The sequence below is a fragment of the Cherax quadricarinatus genome, unplaced genomic scaffold (assembly GCF_038502225.1).
Source record: "Cherax quadricarinatus isolate ZL_2023a unplaced genomic scaffold, ASM3850222v1 Contig748, whole genome shotgun sequence".
Taxonomy (NCBI): domain Eukaryota; kingdom Metazoa; phylum Arthropoda; class Malacostraca; order Decapoda; family Parastacidae; genus Cherax; species Cherax quadricarinatus.
The window spans coordinates 1281-21831 of NW_027195774.1; the positions used below are offsets into that span (position 1 = coordinate 1281).

The 20551-nt window shown below is 39.7% G+C and overlaps 1 protein-coding gene across 2 annotated transcripts in view; it reads right to left on the reverse strand.

The window, feature by feature from the left end:
- Positions 1 to 409: 409 nt before the first annotated feature.
- RPA1 (replication protein A 70) overlaps positions 410 to 20551 on the reverse strand; it is a gene marked incomplete at its 3' end in the record, with an annotated part of 93266 nt that continues 73124 nt past the window's right edge. For both annotated transcript variants that reach the window (XM_070080641.1, XM_070080640.1), the window contains 1 exon segment: positions 410 to 604. In XM_070080641.1, coding sequence (XP_069936742.1) covers positions 410 to 604 — 195 coding nt within the window.

Below are 20551 nucleotides of genomic sequence, written 5' to 3' on the forward strand. Positions count from 1 at the left end.
ATGAAAGGCTGAAAGAAGGAAAAGAGAAGATTTGATAACATACAAGGTTATAAAATGATATGAAAGAATTAAAGTTTTAGGAGCAGTATGTTCAACAGGGATAACAAGAGGCCACAAACATAAATTAAAAAAAAACTAGAGCTGAAATGATACTGAGAGATTTTTCTTTACAAATAGTGGCGAAAGAATGAAATGAATTAAAAGAGGAGGTAACAAGTGTTAAAGTCATTGATAATTAAAAAAAAAATTGTACATTGAATTTATTAATGAAGATAAGAGAGCACCAGCATAGCTCTGCTCCTGCAAGTACAAATATTTAAATACATTTCAACAATCAAGGAAGCTATCCTGTCTTTCATTCCAACACACTAATAATGTACTTTTAAAGAAAAAGACATACACAACTTACATTGTAAGTTTCCATTTTTACTCTGAACTTAAGCATATAACTCTGGAATGTTGCTGCTGTTATGATATTTTGGAAGGCCTCAATATTATTCTCTCTCGTTGAACCAAGTTCAGCAGCTGTAACTCCTAGCATCATCTCAGCTTGGTCTTGAAATGCTGTAGCCCATAGATTGTCTGTGTAGTCAGCAACATTGGCCTAGTGTAGGAGAAGAAAATATTAAAACTATTAATAAAATTTACTGAAAAAAAGCACAAATATTTAAATTAATCTCACATTTAATATTATATGAGAGATCTCAGACAGAGATGAAAAAGTCTACAGGAGCACTGCACAAAGAACTGAATTACTATCTAGGCCAGTGGTAACCAACCTTTTTTCTTTATGCATGACCTAAAATTTGAAATTATATTGTCTAGAGCCAAATGTTACTGGTACCTACTTGGCCTCTTACATTTATATTTTGAAAGTTCATGTCGGATATACACCAATGTTAAGCACTAAAAATACCACCCTGATCCATCAGGAGGCCTGGTCAAGGACCTGGCCACACCATAACAATCTCCAGGCAGACTCTTCCATACCTGCAGGTCATTTGTGTCATGAGTTATTTTTCTTCAACATGTTGGCAGTCTCCCACCGAGACAGGGTGACAAAAAAAAAAAAAAAGTGCACACACACACACACACACACAGTGGGCGCCTGTTACGAGCGGGGTCCCACAGGGGTCAGTTCTAGGACCAGTGCTATTTTTGATATATGTGAACGACATGATGGAAGGAATAGACTCTGAAGTGTCCCTGTTCGCAGATGACGTGAAGTTGATGAGAAGAATTAAATAGGACGAGGATAAGGCAGGACTGCAAAGAGACCTGGACAGGCTGGACATGTGGTCCAGTAACTGGCTTCTCGAATTCAATCCAGCCAAATGCAAAGTCATGAAGATTGGGGAGGGACAAAGAAGACAGCAGACAGAGTATAGGCTAGGTGGACAAAGACTACAGACCTCACTCAGGGAGAAAGACCTTGGGGTGACCATAACACCGAGCACATCACCGGAGGCACACATCAACCAAATAACTGCTGCAGCATACGGGCGCCTGGCAAACCTGAGAATAGCGTTCCGATACCTTAATAAGGAATCGTTCAAGACACTGTACACTGTGTATGTTAGGCCCATACTGGAGTATGCAGCACCAGTCTGGAACCCACACCTGGTCAAGCACGTCAAGAAGTTAGAGAAAGTACAAAGGTTTGCAACAAGGCTAGTCCCAGAGCTCAAGGGAATGTCGTACGAGGAAAGGTTAAGGGAAATCGGACTGACGACACTGAAGGACAGAAGGGTCAGGGGAGACATGATAACGACATACAAGATACTGCGGGGAATAGACAAGGTGGACAGAGATAGGATGTTCCAGAGAGGGGACACAGGGACAAGGGGTCACAACTGGAAGTTGAAGACCCAGACGAGTCACTGGGACGTTAGGAAGTATTTCTTCAGTCATAGAGTTGTCAGCAAGTGGAATAGCCTAGCAAGTGAAGTAGAGGCAGGAACCATACATAGTTTTAAGAAGAGGTATGACAAAGCTCAGGAAGCAGAGAGAGAGAGGACCCAGTAGCGATCAGTGAAGAGGCGGGGCCAGGAGCTGAGTCTCCACCCCTGCAACCACAATTAGGTGAGTAGAATTAGCTGAGTACACACACACACACACACACACACACACACACAATCACTGTCTGTGCAGAGGCACTCAGATACAATAGTTTAGATGTTACTCCAAAAAGCTAATATACAAAACCCCTCTTCTTAAATTGCAGGCATTATACTTCCCACCTCCAGGACTCGAGTCCGACTAACCAGTTTCCTTGAATCCCTTCACAAAATATTACCCTGCTCACACTCCAACAGCTTGTCAGGTCCTAAAAACCATTCATCTCCATTCACTCCTATAACACACTCACACATGACTGCTGCATGTCCAAGTTTCTTGCCAACAAATCCTCTTTTACCCCTTCCCTCCATCTTTATTCTTCTTCTTCTTCTTAATACAGTGGACCCCCAGTTCGCGATGCTATTGGTATCAGATAAATCCGGTATCCGATGCATTATATCGCAAAAAATTTGCCTCGGTTCCCGTTACAAAACCCGGTATGCGATGCGATTTGTACGAGACGTGTCCACGTGTGGCCTGAACTGCCCCGTGTGTGCCAGTGTTTACAAGCCAGCCAGTGCGCGTGCATCTAAGGATACATTCGGTACATTCCATATTATCACTGTTTTTGGTGCTTGTTTCTGCAAAATAAGTCACCATGGGCCCCAAGAAAGTTTCTAGTGCCAACCCTTCGAGACCAAGGGTGCTAATGACTATTGAAATGAAGAAAGAGATAATTGCAAAGTACGAAAGTGGAGTGCGTGTGTCGGAGCTGGCCACGTTGTATGGTAAACCCCAATCAACCATCTCTATTATAGTGAGCAGGAAAACGGCAATCAAGGAAGCTGTTCTTGCAAAAGGTGCAACTGTGATTACGAAACAGCGACCGCAAGTGTTAGAAAATGTTGAGAGACTGTTACTGGTGTGGATAAATGAAAAACAGATAGTATGAGATAGCATCTCTCAAGCGATCATTTGTGAAAAGGCTAGGCAGTTGCATGATGATTTGGTAAAGAAATTGCCTGCAACTAGTGGTGATGCGAGTGAATTTAAGGCCAGCAAAAGTTGGTTTGAAAGATTTAAAAATCGTAGTGGCATACATAGTGTGATTAGGCATGGTGAGGCTGTCAGTTCGGACCAAAAAGTCCTAATGGAAGGGGATTCCCCTTCTAAACAATAAGTTCGACACTCTCCCCTCCTCCCATCCCATCAATCACCACCAGATCTTCATTAAAGGTAAGTGTCAATTATTCTATTGTTATTGTTGTTATTGTAATTATTCTATTCCATTAAACTTAATATTTCACGTGGTAAATGTTTTTTTTTTCATACTTTTGGGCGTCTTTCACGGATTAATTTGATTTCTATTATTTCTTATGGGCAAAATTGATTCGCTTTCTGATAATTTTGGTTTACGAGGCGCTCTCAGGAACGGATTAATATCGTGAACCGGGGGTCCAATGTATAAAGAACCTCTTTAATAGTTATTGGAATGAGTTTGACACAATAACCCTGTTGTAAGAGAAACTCATGACAGGTCCAACATGGGCTATTATCTAGTTAATGGTTCAAGTCGGACAGAAACATCATCACAAGTTTCAGCCTCCTATGTGAAGGTTATTTGCGTATTGTTCCAATCACAGCATTGTCTCTTATATTTTTTTTAGCAAATACAAATTGTGATATGCACGTATTTTTGCTGTAAATATGTGTACCGTAGATACTCGTGCTAGGCTTACCATATTCATTACCTATCAGTTGATCCAAAAATAAAGTATCAATTTTGTGTGATCTATTAGAGAAAGTTTTGTCTTAACACTGAAAAATTGCAGCATTTTTGATGAGCATGCCATATTTATCATTTAGAATAGAATTTAGGGAAAAATATGGCATGATGCTGGTGGTCTTCCCTATGTCTCACAATCAGCCTGCAGTCTTATGGAAGAGGACTAGTCCCATACTATATTTAGACCGAGTTAGTGGACTGATTTTTTTTTTTTTTCAGCATCCCAACTCATCTCTGAATAATACCACAGCACCAAAGAGGAATGCAAGCGATGCTGGAAGTGCAAAGAAACACAAGCATGAAAGTTTTAGTTATAAAAAAAAATAAAACTTGCAGTGTACATGTGAAGACAGCAAAGCAATATGTAGCATTAGTTTGTACAACTGAAAAATTTAGGCGAAGATACAAACTTGAGCAATGAGTAGCCCAGTTTGTGAAAAGGACACACAAGTCACAAAAGCTAGATAATGTGAAAAAATTACTTGGCAAGTGGATTGGGCAGAAAACCAAGAAAAGTGCACCAATTAATTTTGTTATAACAAAGGAAAAGCCTAAGAGTACTTAAAACATTAGATGTGCAGATGAGAAGAATGAAAAGGGGTAAAGCAGATGGGACTGATGGAATAAAGATAACCGGTAGGCCTACATATGAAAGAATGGGTCTTATGTGGTCAGAGTGCGCAGTATAAAAAAAATCCTGCAGCACACAGTGCGTAATGAGAAAAAAAAAAACGTTGACCGACCGTGTTTTTGGATTAAAACAGCGACTTTGCAATGTATTTTTGTATGGTATTTATTGTTGTATTCTAGTTTTCTTGGTCTCATTTTATAGAATGGAAGACATATTACGGAAATTGAGATGATTTTGACTGGTTTTACAATGAAAAGTACCTTGAAATTTAGCTCAAAGTAGCAAAAATGTTTGATATTTACCAAAGTTCAAAAGTAAATAAATCATGCCAACCGTCCAATACACATCAACTGGCGAGTCTAATATTCTTTCACAAGTGCGCTGATATTATTTATACCATTTCTACACTAATGCAGTAGTCTGCATAACAGTAAATCTTATTTTTTTTTGTAAGAATAAAAATCCAAAGTGGAAAGCCAAAGAAATATAAAAGGGGCCTGGGGATGTGACTAACGAACAGAGAACTTGTTATTTTAGTGCCAGGAATGTCTTTCTTGTTTATTCTGGACCCTATTCGGAAATTGGCATCTTTTAAAATTTGTGTGAAATTGGCAAAACTGCTAAATTCTGAACACTTCGTTGGATAGTTGAAATCAGTAAATGGGTGGTTTCTTGTACTCATTCGATAGAAAAAATGGAGTTCTAGCGAAATAGTTATGATTTCTGTCGACTAGTACACTGGAATTTGCCAAAAATAGGGCTCAAAGTGGGCAAAATAGCCGATGCGTAAACACCGTCGAGACCGCTAATTTCGCGAGAGCATAATTTCGTAAGTTTTCAATCAAATTTCATACTTTTGGTGTCATTATGATCGGGAAAGGATTCTCTTATCTTTTCATAAGAATTTTTTTTTTCTTTTTGAAATTTGGCCGACCCCCAAAGGGTTAATTAACCCTTTGAGGGTTTCAGACGTACTAGTACGGCTTACGATCCAGGGTTTTTGACGTACTAGTACGCCTAAATTCTAGCGCCCTCAAATCTAGTGGGAGAAAGCTGGTAGGCCTCCATATGAAAGAATGGGTCTATGTGGTCAGTGTGCACGGTATAAAAAAAATCCTGCAGCACACAGTGCATAATGAGAAAAAAAAAACTTCGACCGTTTTTTTTTGGAATAAAACAGCGACTTTGCACTGTATTTTCATATGGTATTTATTGTTGTATTCTAGTTTTCTTGGTCTCATTTTATAGAATGGAAGGCATATCATAGAAATTGAGATGATTTTGACTGGTTTTACAATGAAAAGTACCTTGAAATTGAGCTCAAATTAGCAGAAATGTTCGATTTTTACCAAAGTTCAAAAGTAAACAAATCATGCCAAGCGTCCAATACACATCAACTGGTGAGTCTAATATTCTTTTGCAAGTGCGCCAATATGATTCATACCATTTTTTACACTAATGCAGTAGTCTGCATAACAGTAAATCTTCTATTTTTTGTGAGAATAAAAATTCAAAGTGGAAAGCAAAAGAATGTAAGAGGGGCCTTGAGACGTGACTAATGAACAGAGGAAATGTCATTTTAGTGCCAGGAATGTATTTCTTATTTGTTCTGGACCCTATTCGGAAATTGGCATCTTTTGAAATTTGTGTGAAATTGGCAAAATTGCTAAATTCTGACCACTGAACTGGATAGTTGAAATTGGTAAATGGGTGGTTTCTTGCACTCATTCAATAGAAAATATGGAGTTCTAGCGAAATATTCATGTTTTTTGTCGACTAGTACAGTGGAACTGGCTGAAAATGGGGCTCAAAGTGGGCAAAATCGCCGATCCGTAAACATCGCGAGAGCATAATTCCGTAAGTATTCCATCAAATTTCACATTTTTGGTGTCATTATGATCGCGAAAAGATTCTCTATCTTTTCATAAGAAAAAATTATTATTTTTTTTTTTAAATTTGGCCGACCCTGAGAACGAGTCTCGGAGAGGGCCTGTCGACCCTCAAAGGGTTAAGGGTTAAAGTGCAACTACATACAAGAAAGTGATGAGGACACTCACAATAGCAATGAATGCTGACTCATAGCCAGGAGTGCCAGACTTCTAACATATATTTAACACTCCAGATGCCATCACTGTCAAAAGTGCATGGAATGACATGTGCCTATCAACAATTCAGATGGGGATAAATTATGGCCTAGCATGATGAATATTCCAGGTTTCACCTTAGTCGAGAGCCAGGTTCAGGAAACTGTTAAGCTGGTAAAGAGACTGCCGATTGAGGCTTTAAAAAAAGTCAATAAGCTCTTAGAAGATTAGGAAGAAAAAAGACGAGAGGAAATGTCAACAGTGCTCAATGCCCAAATACAAAGGAGGCAGATAACAAATGAAGATGAAGACAAATCTGCAAAAGAACTAGCTAACACGAGCCATTTCATATTACTGGCAAAGTTAGACTTTTTTCACTGAAGAGGACCCTGACACATCTAGGAGCACTACTATGAAACAGATTTTGGACTAAGTAATAAAGTCTTACCACTAACTGTATACAGTAATGTAGGGTAAAACAGATCAAAGATGCCTTACACAATACCTCAGTACTCCAGTACAACCATCACTTAATAACCATGACCTGCACCTTGGTCCAGTACCACTGCACCATCCCTCTCCACTTCTTTTAAAATTATCTACATACATGAGCAACCAGAATTTAAGGCAAGAAATATTTAAGTCCTAGGTAGTAGGTTGGTAGACAGCAACCACCCAGGGAGGTATTACCGTCCTGCTGAGTGTAAAACAGAAACCTGTAACCGTTTTATATGATGGTAAGATTGCTGGTGTCTTTTTTTCTGTCTCACAAACATGCAAGATTTCAGGTACGTCTTGCTACTTCTACTTACACTTAGGTCACACCACATATACATGGGTTTTCTTCTATTTTCTTAATAGTTCTTGTTTATTTCCTTTTATCTCCATGGAGAAGTGAAACAGAATTCATCCTGCATAAGCCATGTCATAAGAGGCAACATAAATGCCTAGAGCTAGGGGTTAGTAACCCCTTCTCCTGTATACATTACTAAATTTAGAAAGAGGAACTTTTGTTTTTCTATACACAAATAACCCGCACATAAAAGAGAGAAGCTTACAACGACGTTTCGGTCTGACTTGGTTAGTGTGACTTTGTAAATGGTCCAAGTCGGACCGAAACGTCGTCATAAGTTTCTCTCTTTTATGTGCGGGTTATATGTGTATCGTTCCAGACACGGTATTGTGCCTTTTTTGTTACTTTGTTTTTCTATTTATATCACTCTGCTTCTTCAGTGGGATATGGCTGGTTTGTTAAAAAAAAAAAAAATGTTGGCAGGATTTCTGGTGCCTTTTTTCTGTTGCATAAACACACAGGAAAAGAGGTATATGTTGCTAATTCTACTTACATTTAGGTCACACTACACGTGCATGTACGTACGTGTGTGTGTGTGTGTGTGTGTGTGTGTGTGTGTGTGTGTGTGTGTGTGTGTGTGTGTGTGTGTGTGTGTGTGTGTGTGTGTGTGTGTGTGTGTGTGTGTGTGTGTGTGTGTGTGTGTGTGTGTGTGTGTGTGTGTGTGTGTGTGTGTGTGTGTGTGTGTGTGTGTGTGTGTGTGTGTGTGTGTGTGTGTGTGTGTGTGTGTGTGTGTGTGTGTGTGTGTGTGTATATATTTTTTTTTTTTTCTTTTCAACAAGTCGGCCGTCTCCCACCGAGGCAGGGTGACCCAAAAAAGAAAGAAAATCCCCAAAAAGAAAATACTTTCATCATCATTCAACACTTTCACCACACTCGCACATTATCACTGTTTTTGCAGAGGTGCTCAGAATACAACAGTCTAGAAGCATACACATATAAAGATACACAACATATCCCTCCAAACTGCAAATATCCCAAACCCCTCCTTTAAAATGCAGGCATTGTACTTCCCATTTCCAGGACTCAAGTCCGACTATATGAAAATAACCGGTTTCCCTGAATCCCTTCACTAAATATTACCCTGCTCACACTCCAACAGATCGTCAGGTCCCAAGTACCATTCGTCTCCATTCACTCCTATCTAACACGCTCACGCACGCTCGCTGGAAGTCCAAGCCCCTTACCCACAAAACCTCCTTTACCCCCTCTCTCCAACCCTTTCGAGGACGACCCCTACCCCACCTTCCTTCCCCTATAGATTTATATGCTTTCCATGTCATTCTACTTTGATCCATTCTCTCTAAATGACCAAACCACCTCAACAACCCCTCTTCTGCCCTCTGACTAATACTTTTATTAACTCCACACCTTCTCCTAATTTCCACACTCCGAATTTTCTGCATAATATTTACACCACACATTGCCCTTAAACAGGACATCTCCACTGCCTCCAACCGTCTCCTCGCTGCTGCATTTACCACCCAAGCTTCACACCCATATAAGTGTGTTGGTACTACTATACTTTCATACATTCCCTTCTTTGCCTCCATAGATAACGTTTTTTGACTCCACATATACCTCAACGCACCACTCACCTTTTTTCCCTCATCAATTCTATGATTAACCTCATCCTTCATAAATCCATCCGCCGACACGTCAACTCCCAAGTATCTGAAAACATTCTCTTCTTCCATACTCCTCCTCCCCAATTTGATATCCAATTTTTCTTTATCTAAATCATTTGACACCCTCATCACCTTACTCTTTTCTATGTTCACTTTCAACTTTCTACCTTTACACACATTCCCAAACTCATCCACTAACCTTTGCAATTTTTCTTTAGAATCTCCCATAAGCACAGTATCATCAGTAAAAAGTAACTGTGTCAATTCCCATTTTGAATTTGATTCCCCATAATTTAATCCCACCCCTCTCCCAAACACCCTAGCATTTACTTCCTTTACAACCCCATCTATAAATATATTAAACCACCATGGTGACATTACACATCCCTGTCTAAGACTTACTTTTACCGGGAAGTAGTCTCCCTCTCTTCTACACACCCTAACCTGAGCCTCACTATCCTCATAAAAACTCTTTACAGCATTTAATAACTTACCACCTATTCCATATACTTGCAACATCTGCCACATTGCTCCTCTATCCACTCTATCATATGCCTTTTCTAAATCCATAAATGCAATAAAAACTTCCCTATCTTTATCTAAATACTGTTCACATATATACTTCAATGTAAACACCTGATCTACACATCCCATACCCACTCTAAAACCTCCTTGCTCATCCGCAATCCTACATTCTGTCTTACCTCTAATTCTTTCAATTATAACCCTACCGTACACTTTTCCTGGTATACTCAGTAAGCTTATTCCTCTATAATTTTTACAGTCTCTTTTGTCCCCTTTCCCTTTATATAAAGGGACTATACATGCTCTCTGCCAATTCCTAGGTACCTTCCCCTCTTTCATACATTTATTAAACAAAAGTACCAACCACTCCAACACTATATCCCCCCCTGCTTTTAACATTTCTGTCATGATCCCATCAGTTCCAGCTGCTTTACCCCCTTTCATTTTACGTAATGCCTCACGTACCTCCCCCACACTTACATTCTGCTCTTCTTCACTCCTAAAAGATGGTATACCTCCCTGACCAGTGCATGAAATTACTGCCTCTGTTTCTTCCTTAACATTTAAAAGTTCCTCAAAATATTCTCGCCATCTACCCAATACCTCCATCTCCCCATCTACTAACTCCCCTACTCTGTTTTTAACTGACAAATCCATATTTTCCCCCAGGCTTTCTTAACTTGTTTAACTCACTCCAAAATTTTTTCTTATTTTCATTAAAATTTCTTGACAGTGCTTCTCCCACTCTATCATCTGCTCTCCTTTTGCACTCTCTCACCACTCTCTTTACCTTTCTTTTACTCTCCATATACTCTGCTCTTCTTATAACACTTCTGCTTTGTAAAAACCTCTCATAAGTTACCTTTTTCTCTTTTATCACACCCTTTACTTCATCATTCCACCAATTACTCCTCTTTCCTCCTGCCCCCACCCTCCTATAACCACAAACTTCTGCCCCACATTCTAATACTGCATTTTTAAAACTATTCCAACCCTCTTCAACCCCCCCACTACTCATCTTTGCACTAGCCCACCTTTCTGCCAATAGTCGCTTATATCTCACCCGAACTTCCTCCTCCCTTAGTTTATACACTTTCACCTCCCTCTTACTTGTTGTTACCACCTTCCTCTTTTCCCATCTACCTCTTACTCTAACTGTAGCTACAACTAAATAATGATCCGATATATCAGTTGCCCCTCTATAAACATGTACATCCTGGAGCCTACCCATCAACCTTTTATCCACGAATACATAATCTAATAAACTACTTTCATTACGTGCTACATCATACCTTGTATATTTATTTATCCTCTTTTTCATAAAATATGTATTACTTATTACCAAATTTCTTTCTACACATAGCTCAATTATATATATATATATATATATATATATATATATATATATATATATATATATATATATATATATATATATATATATATATATATATATATATATATATATATATATATTTATATTTATATTTATTTAGAGAGAATTCTCCATGGGGAAGTGGAACAGAATTCTTCCTCCGTAAGCCATGCGTGTCGTAAGAGGCGACTGAAATGCCGGGAGCAAGGGGCTAGTAACCCCTTCTCCTGTATATATTACTAAATTTGAAAGGAGAAACTTTCATTTTTCCTTTTATGTCACCCCACCTCGGTGGGATTCAGCTGGTACGTTGAAAGAAGAAGAAGATTTAGAGAGAATGGATCAAAGTAGAATGACATGGAAAGTATATAAATCTATAGGGGAAGGAAGGCGGGGTAGGGGTCTTCCTCGAAAGGGTTGGAGAGAGGGGGTAAAGGAGGTTTCGTGGGCAAGGGGCTTGGACTTCCAGCAAGCGTGCGTGAGCGTGTTAGATAGGAGTGAATGGAGACGAATCGTACTTGGGACCTGACGATCTGTTGGAGTGTGAGCAGGGTAATATTTAGTGAAGGGATTCAGGGAAACCGGTTATTTTCATATAGTCGGACTTGAGTCCTGGAAATGGGAAGTACAATGCCTGCACTTTAAAGGAGGGGTTTGGGATATTGGCAGTTTGGAGGGATATGTTGTGTATCTTTATGTGTGTATGCTTCTAGACTGTTGTATTCTGAGCACCTCTGCAAAAACAGTGATAATGTGCGAGTGTGGTGAAAGTGTTGAATGATGATGAAAGTATTTTCTTTTTGGGGATTTTCTTTCTTTTTTTGGGTCACCCTGCCTCGGTGGGAAACGGCCGACTTGTTGAAAAAAAAATATATATATATATAGTAGTAGTAGTAGTAGTAGGTTGGTAGACAGCAACCACCCAGGGAGGTACTACCGTCCTGCCAAGTGAGTGTAAAACGAAAGCCTGTGATTGTTTTACATGATGGTAGGATTGATGATGTCTTTTGTCTGTCTCATAAATATGCAAGATTACAGGCATGTCTTGCTACTTCTACTTACACTTAGGTCACACTACACATACATGTACACATTTATTTATACACACTCATCTGAGTTTTCTTTGATTTTATCTTAATAGTTCTTGGTCTTATTAATTTCCCTTTTATATCCATGGGGAAGTGGAATAAGAATCTTTCCTCCGTAAGCCATGCGTGTTGTAAAAGTCAACTAAAATGCCGGGAACAATGGGCTAGTAACCCCTTTTCCTGTAAAGATTACTAAAAAGAATAAGAAGAAGAAAATTGTCAAAGTGGGAAGTCTGAATGTGCGTGGATGTTGTGCAGATGATAAGAAAGAGATGATTGTGGATGTTATGAATGAGAAGAAGCTGGATGTCCTGGCTTTAAGTGAAACAAAGCTGAAGGGGGTGGGAGAGTTTCAGTGGAGAGGAATAAATGGGATTAGGTCAGGGGTTTCAAATAGAGTTAGAGCTAAAGAAGGAGTAGCAATAATGTTGAAGGATAAGCTATGGCATGAAAAGAGGGACTATAAATGTATTAATTCAAGGATTATGTGGAGTAAAATAAAGATTGGATGTGAAAAGTGGGTTATAATAAACGTGTATGCACCTGGAGAAGAGAGAAGTGTAGAGGAGAGAGAGAGATTTTGGGAAATGTTGAGTGAATGCATGGGGAGTTTTGAATCAAGTGTGAGAGTAATGGTGGTTGGGGATTTCAATGCTAAAGTGGGTAAAAATGTTATGGAGGGAGTAGTAGGTAAATTTGGGGTGCCAGGGGTAAATGTAAATGGGGAGCCTTTAATTGAGCTATGTGTAGAAAGAAATTTGGTAGTAAGTAATACATATTTTATGAAAAAGAGGATAAATAAATATACAAGGTATGATGTAGCACGTAATGAAAGTAGTTTATTAGATTATGTATTCGTGGATAAAAGGTTGATGGGTAGGCTCCAGGATGTACATGTTTATAGAGGGGCAACTGATATATCGGATCATTATTTAGTTGTAGCTACAGTTAGAGTAAGAGGTAGATGGGAAAAGAGGAAGGTGGTAACAACAAGTAAGAGGGAGGTGAAAGTGTATAAACTAAGGGAGGAGGAAGTTCGGGTGAGATATAAGCGACTATTGGCAGAAAGGTGGGCTAGTGCAAAGATGAGTAGTGGGGGGGTTGAAGAGGGTTGGAATAGTTTTAAAAATGCACTATTAGAATGTGGGGCAGAAGTTTGTGGTTATAGGAGGTTGGGGGCAGGAGGAAAGAGGAGTGATTGGTGGAATGATGAAGTAAAGGGTGTGATAAAAGAGAAAAAGGTAGCTTATGAGAGGTTTTTACAAAGCAGAAGTGTTATAAGAAGAGCAGAGTACATGGAGAGTAAAAGAAAGGTAAAGAGAGTGGTGAGAGTGCAAAAGGAGAGCAGATGATAGAGTGGGAGAGGCACTGTCAAGAAATTTTAATGAAAATAAGAAAAAATTTTGGAGTGAGTTAAACAAGTTAAGAAAGCCTAGGGAAAATATGGATTTGTCAGTTAAAAACTGAGTAGGGGAGTTAGTAGATGGGGAGATGGAGGTATTGGGTAGATGGCGAGAATATTTTGAGGAACTTTTAAATGTTAAGGAAGAAACAGAGGCAGTAATTTCATGCACTGGTCAGGGAGGTATACCATCTTTTAGGAGTGAAGAAGAGCAGAATGTAAGTGTGGGGGAGGTACGTGAGGCATTACGTAAAATGAAAGGGGGTAAAGCAGCTGGAACTGATGGGATCATGACAGAAATGTTAAAAGCAGGGGGGGATATTGTGTTGGAGTGGTTGGTACTTTTGTTTAATAAATGTATGAAAGAGGGGAAGGTACCTAGGGATTGGCGGAGAGCATGTGTGAGCAGGGTAATATTTAGTGAAGGAATTCAGGGAAACCGGTTATTTTCATATAGTCTGACTTTAGTCCTGGAAATGGGAAGTACAATGCCTGCACTTTAAAGGAGGGGTTTGGGATATTGGCAGTTTGGAGGGATATGTTGTATATCTTTATACGTATATGCTTCTAAACTGTTGTATTCTGAGCACCTCTGCAAAAACAGTGATAATGTGTGAGTGTGGGTGAAAGTGTTCAATGATGATGAAAGTATTTTCTTTTTGGGGATTTTCTTTATTTTTTGGGTCACCCTGCCTCGGTGGGAGACGGCCGACTTGTTGAAAAAAAAAAAATTTATATATATATTTATATATATATGGGGATATAGTTTTGGAGTGGTTGGTGCAATTATTTAATAAATGTATGGAAGAGGGTAAGGTACCTAGGGATTGGCAGAGAGCATGCATAGTTCCTTTGTATAAAGGCAAAGGGGATAAAAGAGAGTGCAAAAAATATAGGGGGATAAGTCTGTTGAGTGTACCTGGTAAAGTGTATGGTAGAGTTATATTTGAAAGAATTAAGAGTAAGACGGAGAATAGGATAGCAGATGAACAAGGAGGCTTTAGGAAAGGTAGGGGGTGTGTGGACCAGGTGTTTACAGTGAAACATATAAGTGAACAGTATTTAGATAAGGCGAAAGAGGTCTTTGTGGCATTTATGGATTTGGAAAAGGCGTATGACAGGGTGGATAGGGGGGCAATGTGGCAGATGTTGCAAGTGTATGGTGTAGGAGGTAGGTTACTGAAAGCAGTGAAGAGTTTTTACGAGGATAGTGAGGCTCAAGTTAGAGTATGTAGGAAAGAGGGAAATTTTTTCCCAGTAAAAGTAGGCCTTAGACAAGGATGTGTGATGTCACCGTGGTTGTTTAATATATTTATAGATGGGGTTGTAAGAGAAGTAAATGCGAGGGTCTTGGCAAGAGGCGTGGAGTTAAAAGATAAAGAATCACACACAAAGTGGGAGTTGTCACAGCTGCTCTTTGCTGATGACACTGTGCTCTTGGGAGATTCTGAAGAGAAGTTGCAGAGATTGGTGGATGAATTTGGTAGGGTGTGCAAAAGAAGAAAATTAAAGGTGAATACAGGAAAGAGTAAGGTTATGAGGATAACAAAAAGATTAGGTGATGAAAGATTGAATATCAGATTGGAGGGAGAGAGTATGGAGGAGGTGAACGTATTCAGATATTTGGGAGTGGACGTGTCAGCGGATGGGTCTATGAAAGATGAGGTGAATCATAGAATTGATGAGGGAAAAAGAGTGAGTGGTGCACTTAGGAGTCTGTGGAGACAAAGAACTTTGTCCTTGGAGGCAAGGAGGGGAATGTATGAGAGTATAGTTTTACCAACGCTCTTATATGGGTGTGAAACGTGGGTGATGAATGTTGCAGCGAGGAGAAGGCTGGAGGCAGTGGAGATGTCATGTCTGAGGGCAATGTGTGGTGTGAATATAATGCAGAGAATTCGTAGTTTGGAAGTTAGGAGGAGGTGCGGGATTACCAAAACTGTTGTCCAGAGGGCTGAGGAAGGGTTGTTGAGGTGGTTCGGACATGTAGAGAGAATGGAGCGAAACAGAATGACTTCAAGAGTGTATCAGTCTGTAGTGGAAGGAAGGCGGGGTAGGGGTCGGCCTAGGAAAGGTTGGAGAGAGGGGGTAAAGGAGGTTTTGTGTGCGAGGGCTTGGACTTCCAGCAGGCATGCATGAGCGTGTTTAATGGGAGTGAATGGAGACAAATGGTTTTTAATACTTGACGTGCTGTTGGAGTGTGAGCAAAGTAACATTTATGAAGGGATTCAGGGAAACCGGCAGGCCGGACTTGAGTCCTGGAGATGGGAAGTACAGTGCCTGCACTCTGAAGGAGGGGTGTTAATGTTGCAGTTTAAAAACTGTAGTGTAAAGCACCCTTCTGGCAAGACAGTGATGGAGTGAATGATGGTGAAAGTTTTTCTTTTTCGGGCCACCCTGCCTTGGTGGGAATCGGCCAGTGTGATAATAAAAATAAATAAATAAATATATATATATATATATATATATATATATATATATATATATATATTTATATTTCAACAAGTCGGTCGTCTCCCACCGAGGCAGGGTGACCCAAAAAAGAAAGAAAATCCCCAAAAAGAAAATACTTTCATCATCATTCAACACTTTCACCACACTCACACATTATCACTGCTTTTGCAGAGGTGCTCAGAATATAACAGTTTAGAAGCATATACGTATAGAGATACACAACATATCCCTCCAAACTGCCAATATCCCAAACCCCTCCTTTAAAGTGCAGGCATCGTACTTCCCATTTCCAGGACTCAAGTCCGACTATATGAAAATAACCGGTTTCCCTGAATCCCTTCACTAAATATTACCCTGCTCACACTCCAACAGATCGTCAGGTCCCAAGTATCATTCGTCTCCATTCACTCCTATCTAACACGCTCATGCACGCTTGCTGGAGGTCCAAGCCCCTCACCCACAAAACCTCCTTTACCCCCTCTTTCCAACCCTTTCGAGGACGACCCCTACCCCTCTTTCCTTCCCCTATAGATTTATATGCTTTCCATGTCATTCTACTTTGATCCATTCTCTCTAAATGACCAAACTACCTCAACAACCCCTCTTCTGCCCTCTGACTAATGCTTTTATTAACTCCACACCTTCTCCTAATTTCCACACTCCGAATTTTCTGCATAATATTTACACCACACATTGCCCTTAGACAGGACATCTCCACTGCCTCCAACTGTCTCCTCGCTGCTTCATTTACCACCCAAGCTTCACATCCATATAATAGTGTTGGTACTACTATACTTTCATACATTCCCTTCTTTGCCTCCATAGATAACGTTTTTTGACTCCACATATACCTCAACGCACCACTCACCTTTTTTCCCTCATCAATTCTATGATTAACCTCATCCTTCATAAATCCATCCGCCGACACGTCAACTCCCAAGTATCTGAAAACATTCACTTCTTCCATATTCCTCCTCCCCAATTTGATATCCAATTTTTCTTTATCTAAATCATTTGATACCCTCATCACCTTACTCTTTTCTATGTTCATTTTCAACTTTCTACCTTTACACACATTCTCAAACTCATCCACTAACCTTTGCAATTTTTCTTTAGAATCTCCCATAAGCACAGTATCATCAGCAAAAAGTAACTGTGTCAATTCCCATTTTTGAATTTGATTCCCCATAATTTAATCCCACCCCTCTCCCGAACACCCTAGCATTTACTTCTTTACAACCCCATCTATAAATATATTAAACAACCATGGTGACATTACACATCCCTGTCTAAGACCTACTTTTACCGGGAAGTATTCTCCCTCTTTTCTACACACCCTAACCTGAGCCTCACTATCCTCATAAAAGCTCTTTACAGCATTTAGTAACTTACCACCTATTCCATATACTTGCAACATCTGCCACATTGCTCCTCTATCCACTCTATCATATGCCTTTTCTAAATCCATAAATGCAATAAAAACTTCCCTACCTTTATCTAAATACTGTTCACATATATGCTTCAATGTAAACACTTGATCTACACATCCCCTACCCACTCTGAAACCTCCTTGTTCGTCCGCAATTGTACATTCTGTCTTACCTCTAATTCTTTCAATTATAACCCTACCGTATACTTTTCCTGGTATACTCAGTAAACTTATTCCTCTATAATTTTTACAATCTCTTTTGTCCCCTTTCCTTTTATATAAAGGGACTATACATGCTCTCCGCCAATCCCTAGGTACCTTCCCCTCTTTCATACATTTATTAAACAAAAGTACCAACCACTCCAACACTATATCCCCCCCCTGCTTTTAACATTTCTGTCATGATCCCATCAGTTCCAGCTGCTTTACCCCCTTTCATTCTACGTAATGCCTCACGTACCTCCACCACACTTACATTCTGCTCTTCTTCACTCCTAAAAGATGGTATACCTCCCTGGCCAGTGCATGAAATTACCGCCTCCCTTTCTTCCTTAACATTTAAAAGTTCCTCAAAATATTCTCGCCATCTACCTAATACCTCCCTCTCCCCATCTACTAACTCCCCTACTCTGTTTTTAACTGACAAATCCATACTTTCCCTAGGCTTTCTTAACTTGTTTAACTCACTCCAAAATTTTTTCTTATTTTCATTAAAATTTCTTGACAGTGCCTCTCCCACTCTTTCATCTGCTCTCCTTTTGCACTCTCTCACCACTCTCTTCACCTTTCTTTTTACTCTCCATATACTCTGCTCTTCTTATAAACACTTCTGCTTTGTAAAAACCTCTCGTAAGCTACCTTTTTCTCTTTTATCACACCCTTTACTTCATCATTCAACCAATCACTCCTCTTTCCTCCTGCCCCCACCCTCCTATAACCACAAACTTCTGCCCCACATTCTAATATATATATATATATATATATATATATATATATATATATATATATATATATATATATATATATATATATATATATATATATATATATATATATGTAAATGTATATATATATAATATATATATATATATATATATATATATATATATATTATTATTATTATTATTATTATTATCACACTGGCCGATTCCCACCAAGGCAGGGTGGCCCGAAAAAGAAAAACTTTCACCATCATTCACTCCATCACTGTCTTGCCAGAAGGGTGCTTTACACTACAGTTTTTAAACTGCAACATTAACACCCCTCCTTCAGAGTGCAGGCACTGTACTTCCCATCTCCAGGACTCAAGTCCGGCCTGCCGGTTTCCCTGAATCCCTTCATAAATGTTACTTTGCTCACACTCCAACAGCACGTCAAGTATTAAAAACCATTTGTCTCCATTCACTCCTATCAAACACGCTCACGCATGCCTGCTGGAAGTCCAAGCCCCTCGCACACAAAACCTCCTTTACCCCCTCCCTCCAACCCTTCCTAGGCCGACCCCCTACCCCGCCTTCCTTCCACTACAGACTGATACACTCTTGAAGTCATTCTGTTTCGCTCCATTCTCTCTACATGTCCGAACCACCTCAACAACCCTTCCTCAGCCCTCTGGACAACAGTTTTGGTAATCCCGCACCTCCTCCTAACTTCCAAACTACGAATTCTCTGCATTATATTCACACCACACATTTGCCCTCAGACATGACATCTCCACTGCCTCCAGCCTTCTCCTCGCTGCAACATTCATCACCCACGCTTCACACCCATATAAGAGCGTTGGTAAAACTATACTCTCATACATTCCCCTCTTTGCCTCCAAGGACAAAGTTCTTTTGTCTCCACAGACTCCTAAGTGCACCACTCACTCTTTTTCCCTCATCAATTCTATGATTCACCTCATCTTTCATAGACCCATCCGCTGACACGTCCACTCCCAAATATCTGAATACGTTCACCTCCTCCATACTCTCTCCCTCCAATCTGATATTCAATCTTTCATCACCTAATCTTTTTGTTATCCTCATAACCTTACTCTTTCCTGTATTCACCTTTAATTTTCTTCTTTTGCACACCCTACCAAATTCATCCACCAATCTCTGCAGCTTCTCTTCAGAATCTCCCAAGAGCACAGTGTCATCAGCAAAGAGCAGCTGTGACAACTCCCACTTTGTGTGTGATTCTTTATCTTTTAACTCCACGCCTCTTGCCAAGACCCTCGCATTTACTTCTCTTACAACCCCATCTATAAATATATTAAACAACCACGGTGACATCACACATCCTTGTCTAAGGCCTACTTTTACTGGGAAAAAATTTCCCTCTTTCCTACATACTCTAACTTGAGCCTCACTATCCTACCTTTCCTAAAGCCTCCTTGTTCATCTGCTATCCTATTCTCCGTCTTACTCTTAATTCTTTCAATTATAACTCTACCATACACTTTACCAGGTACACTCAACAGACTTATCCCCCTATAATTTTTGCACTCTCTTTTATCCCCTTTGCCTTTATACAAAGGAACTATGCATGCTCTCTGCCAATCCCTAGGTACCTTACCCTCTTCCATACATTTATTAAATAATTGCACCAACCACTCCAAAACTATATCCCCACCTGCTTTTAACATTTCTATCTTTATCCCATCAATCCCGGCTGCCTTACCCCCTTTCATTTTACCTACTGCCTCACGAACTTCCCCCCCACTCACAACTGGCTCTTCCTCACTCCTACAAGATGTTATTCCTCCTTGCCCTATACACGAAATCACAGCTTCCCTATCTTCATCAACATTTAACAATTCCTCAAAATATTCCCTCCATCTTCCCAATACCTCTAACTCTCCATTTAATAACTCTCCTCTCCTATTTTTAACTGACAAATCCATTTGTTCTCTAGGCTTTCTTAACTTGTTAATCTCACTCCAAAACTTTTTCTTATTTTCAACAAAATTTGTTGATAACATCTCACCCACTCTCTCATTTGCTCTCTTTTTACATTGCTTCACCACTCTCTTAACCTCTCTCTTTTTCTCCATATACTCTTCCCTCCTTGCATCACTTCTACTTTGTAAAAACTTCTCATATGCTAACTTTTTCTCCCTTACTACTCTCTTTACATCATCATTCCACCAATCGCTCCTCTTCCCTCCTGCACCCACTTTCCTGTAACCACAAACTTCTGCTGAACACTCTAACACTACGTTTTTAAACCTACCCCATACCTCTTCGACCCCATTGCC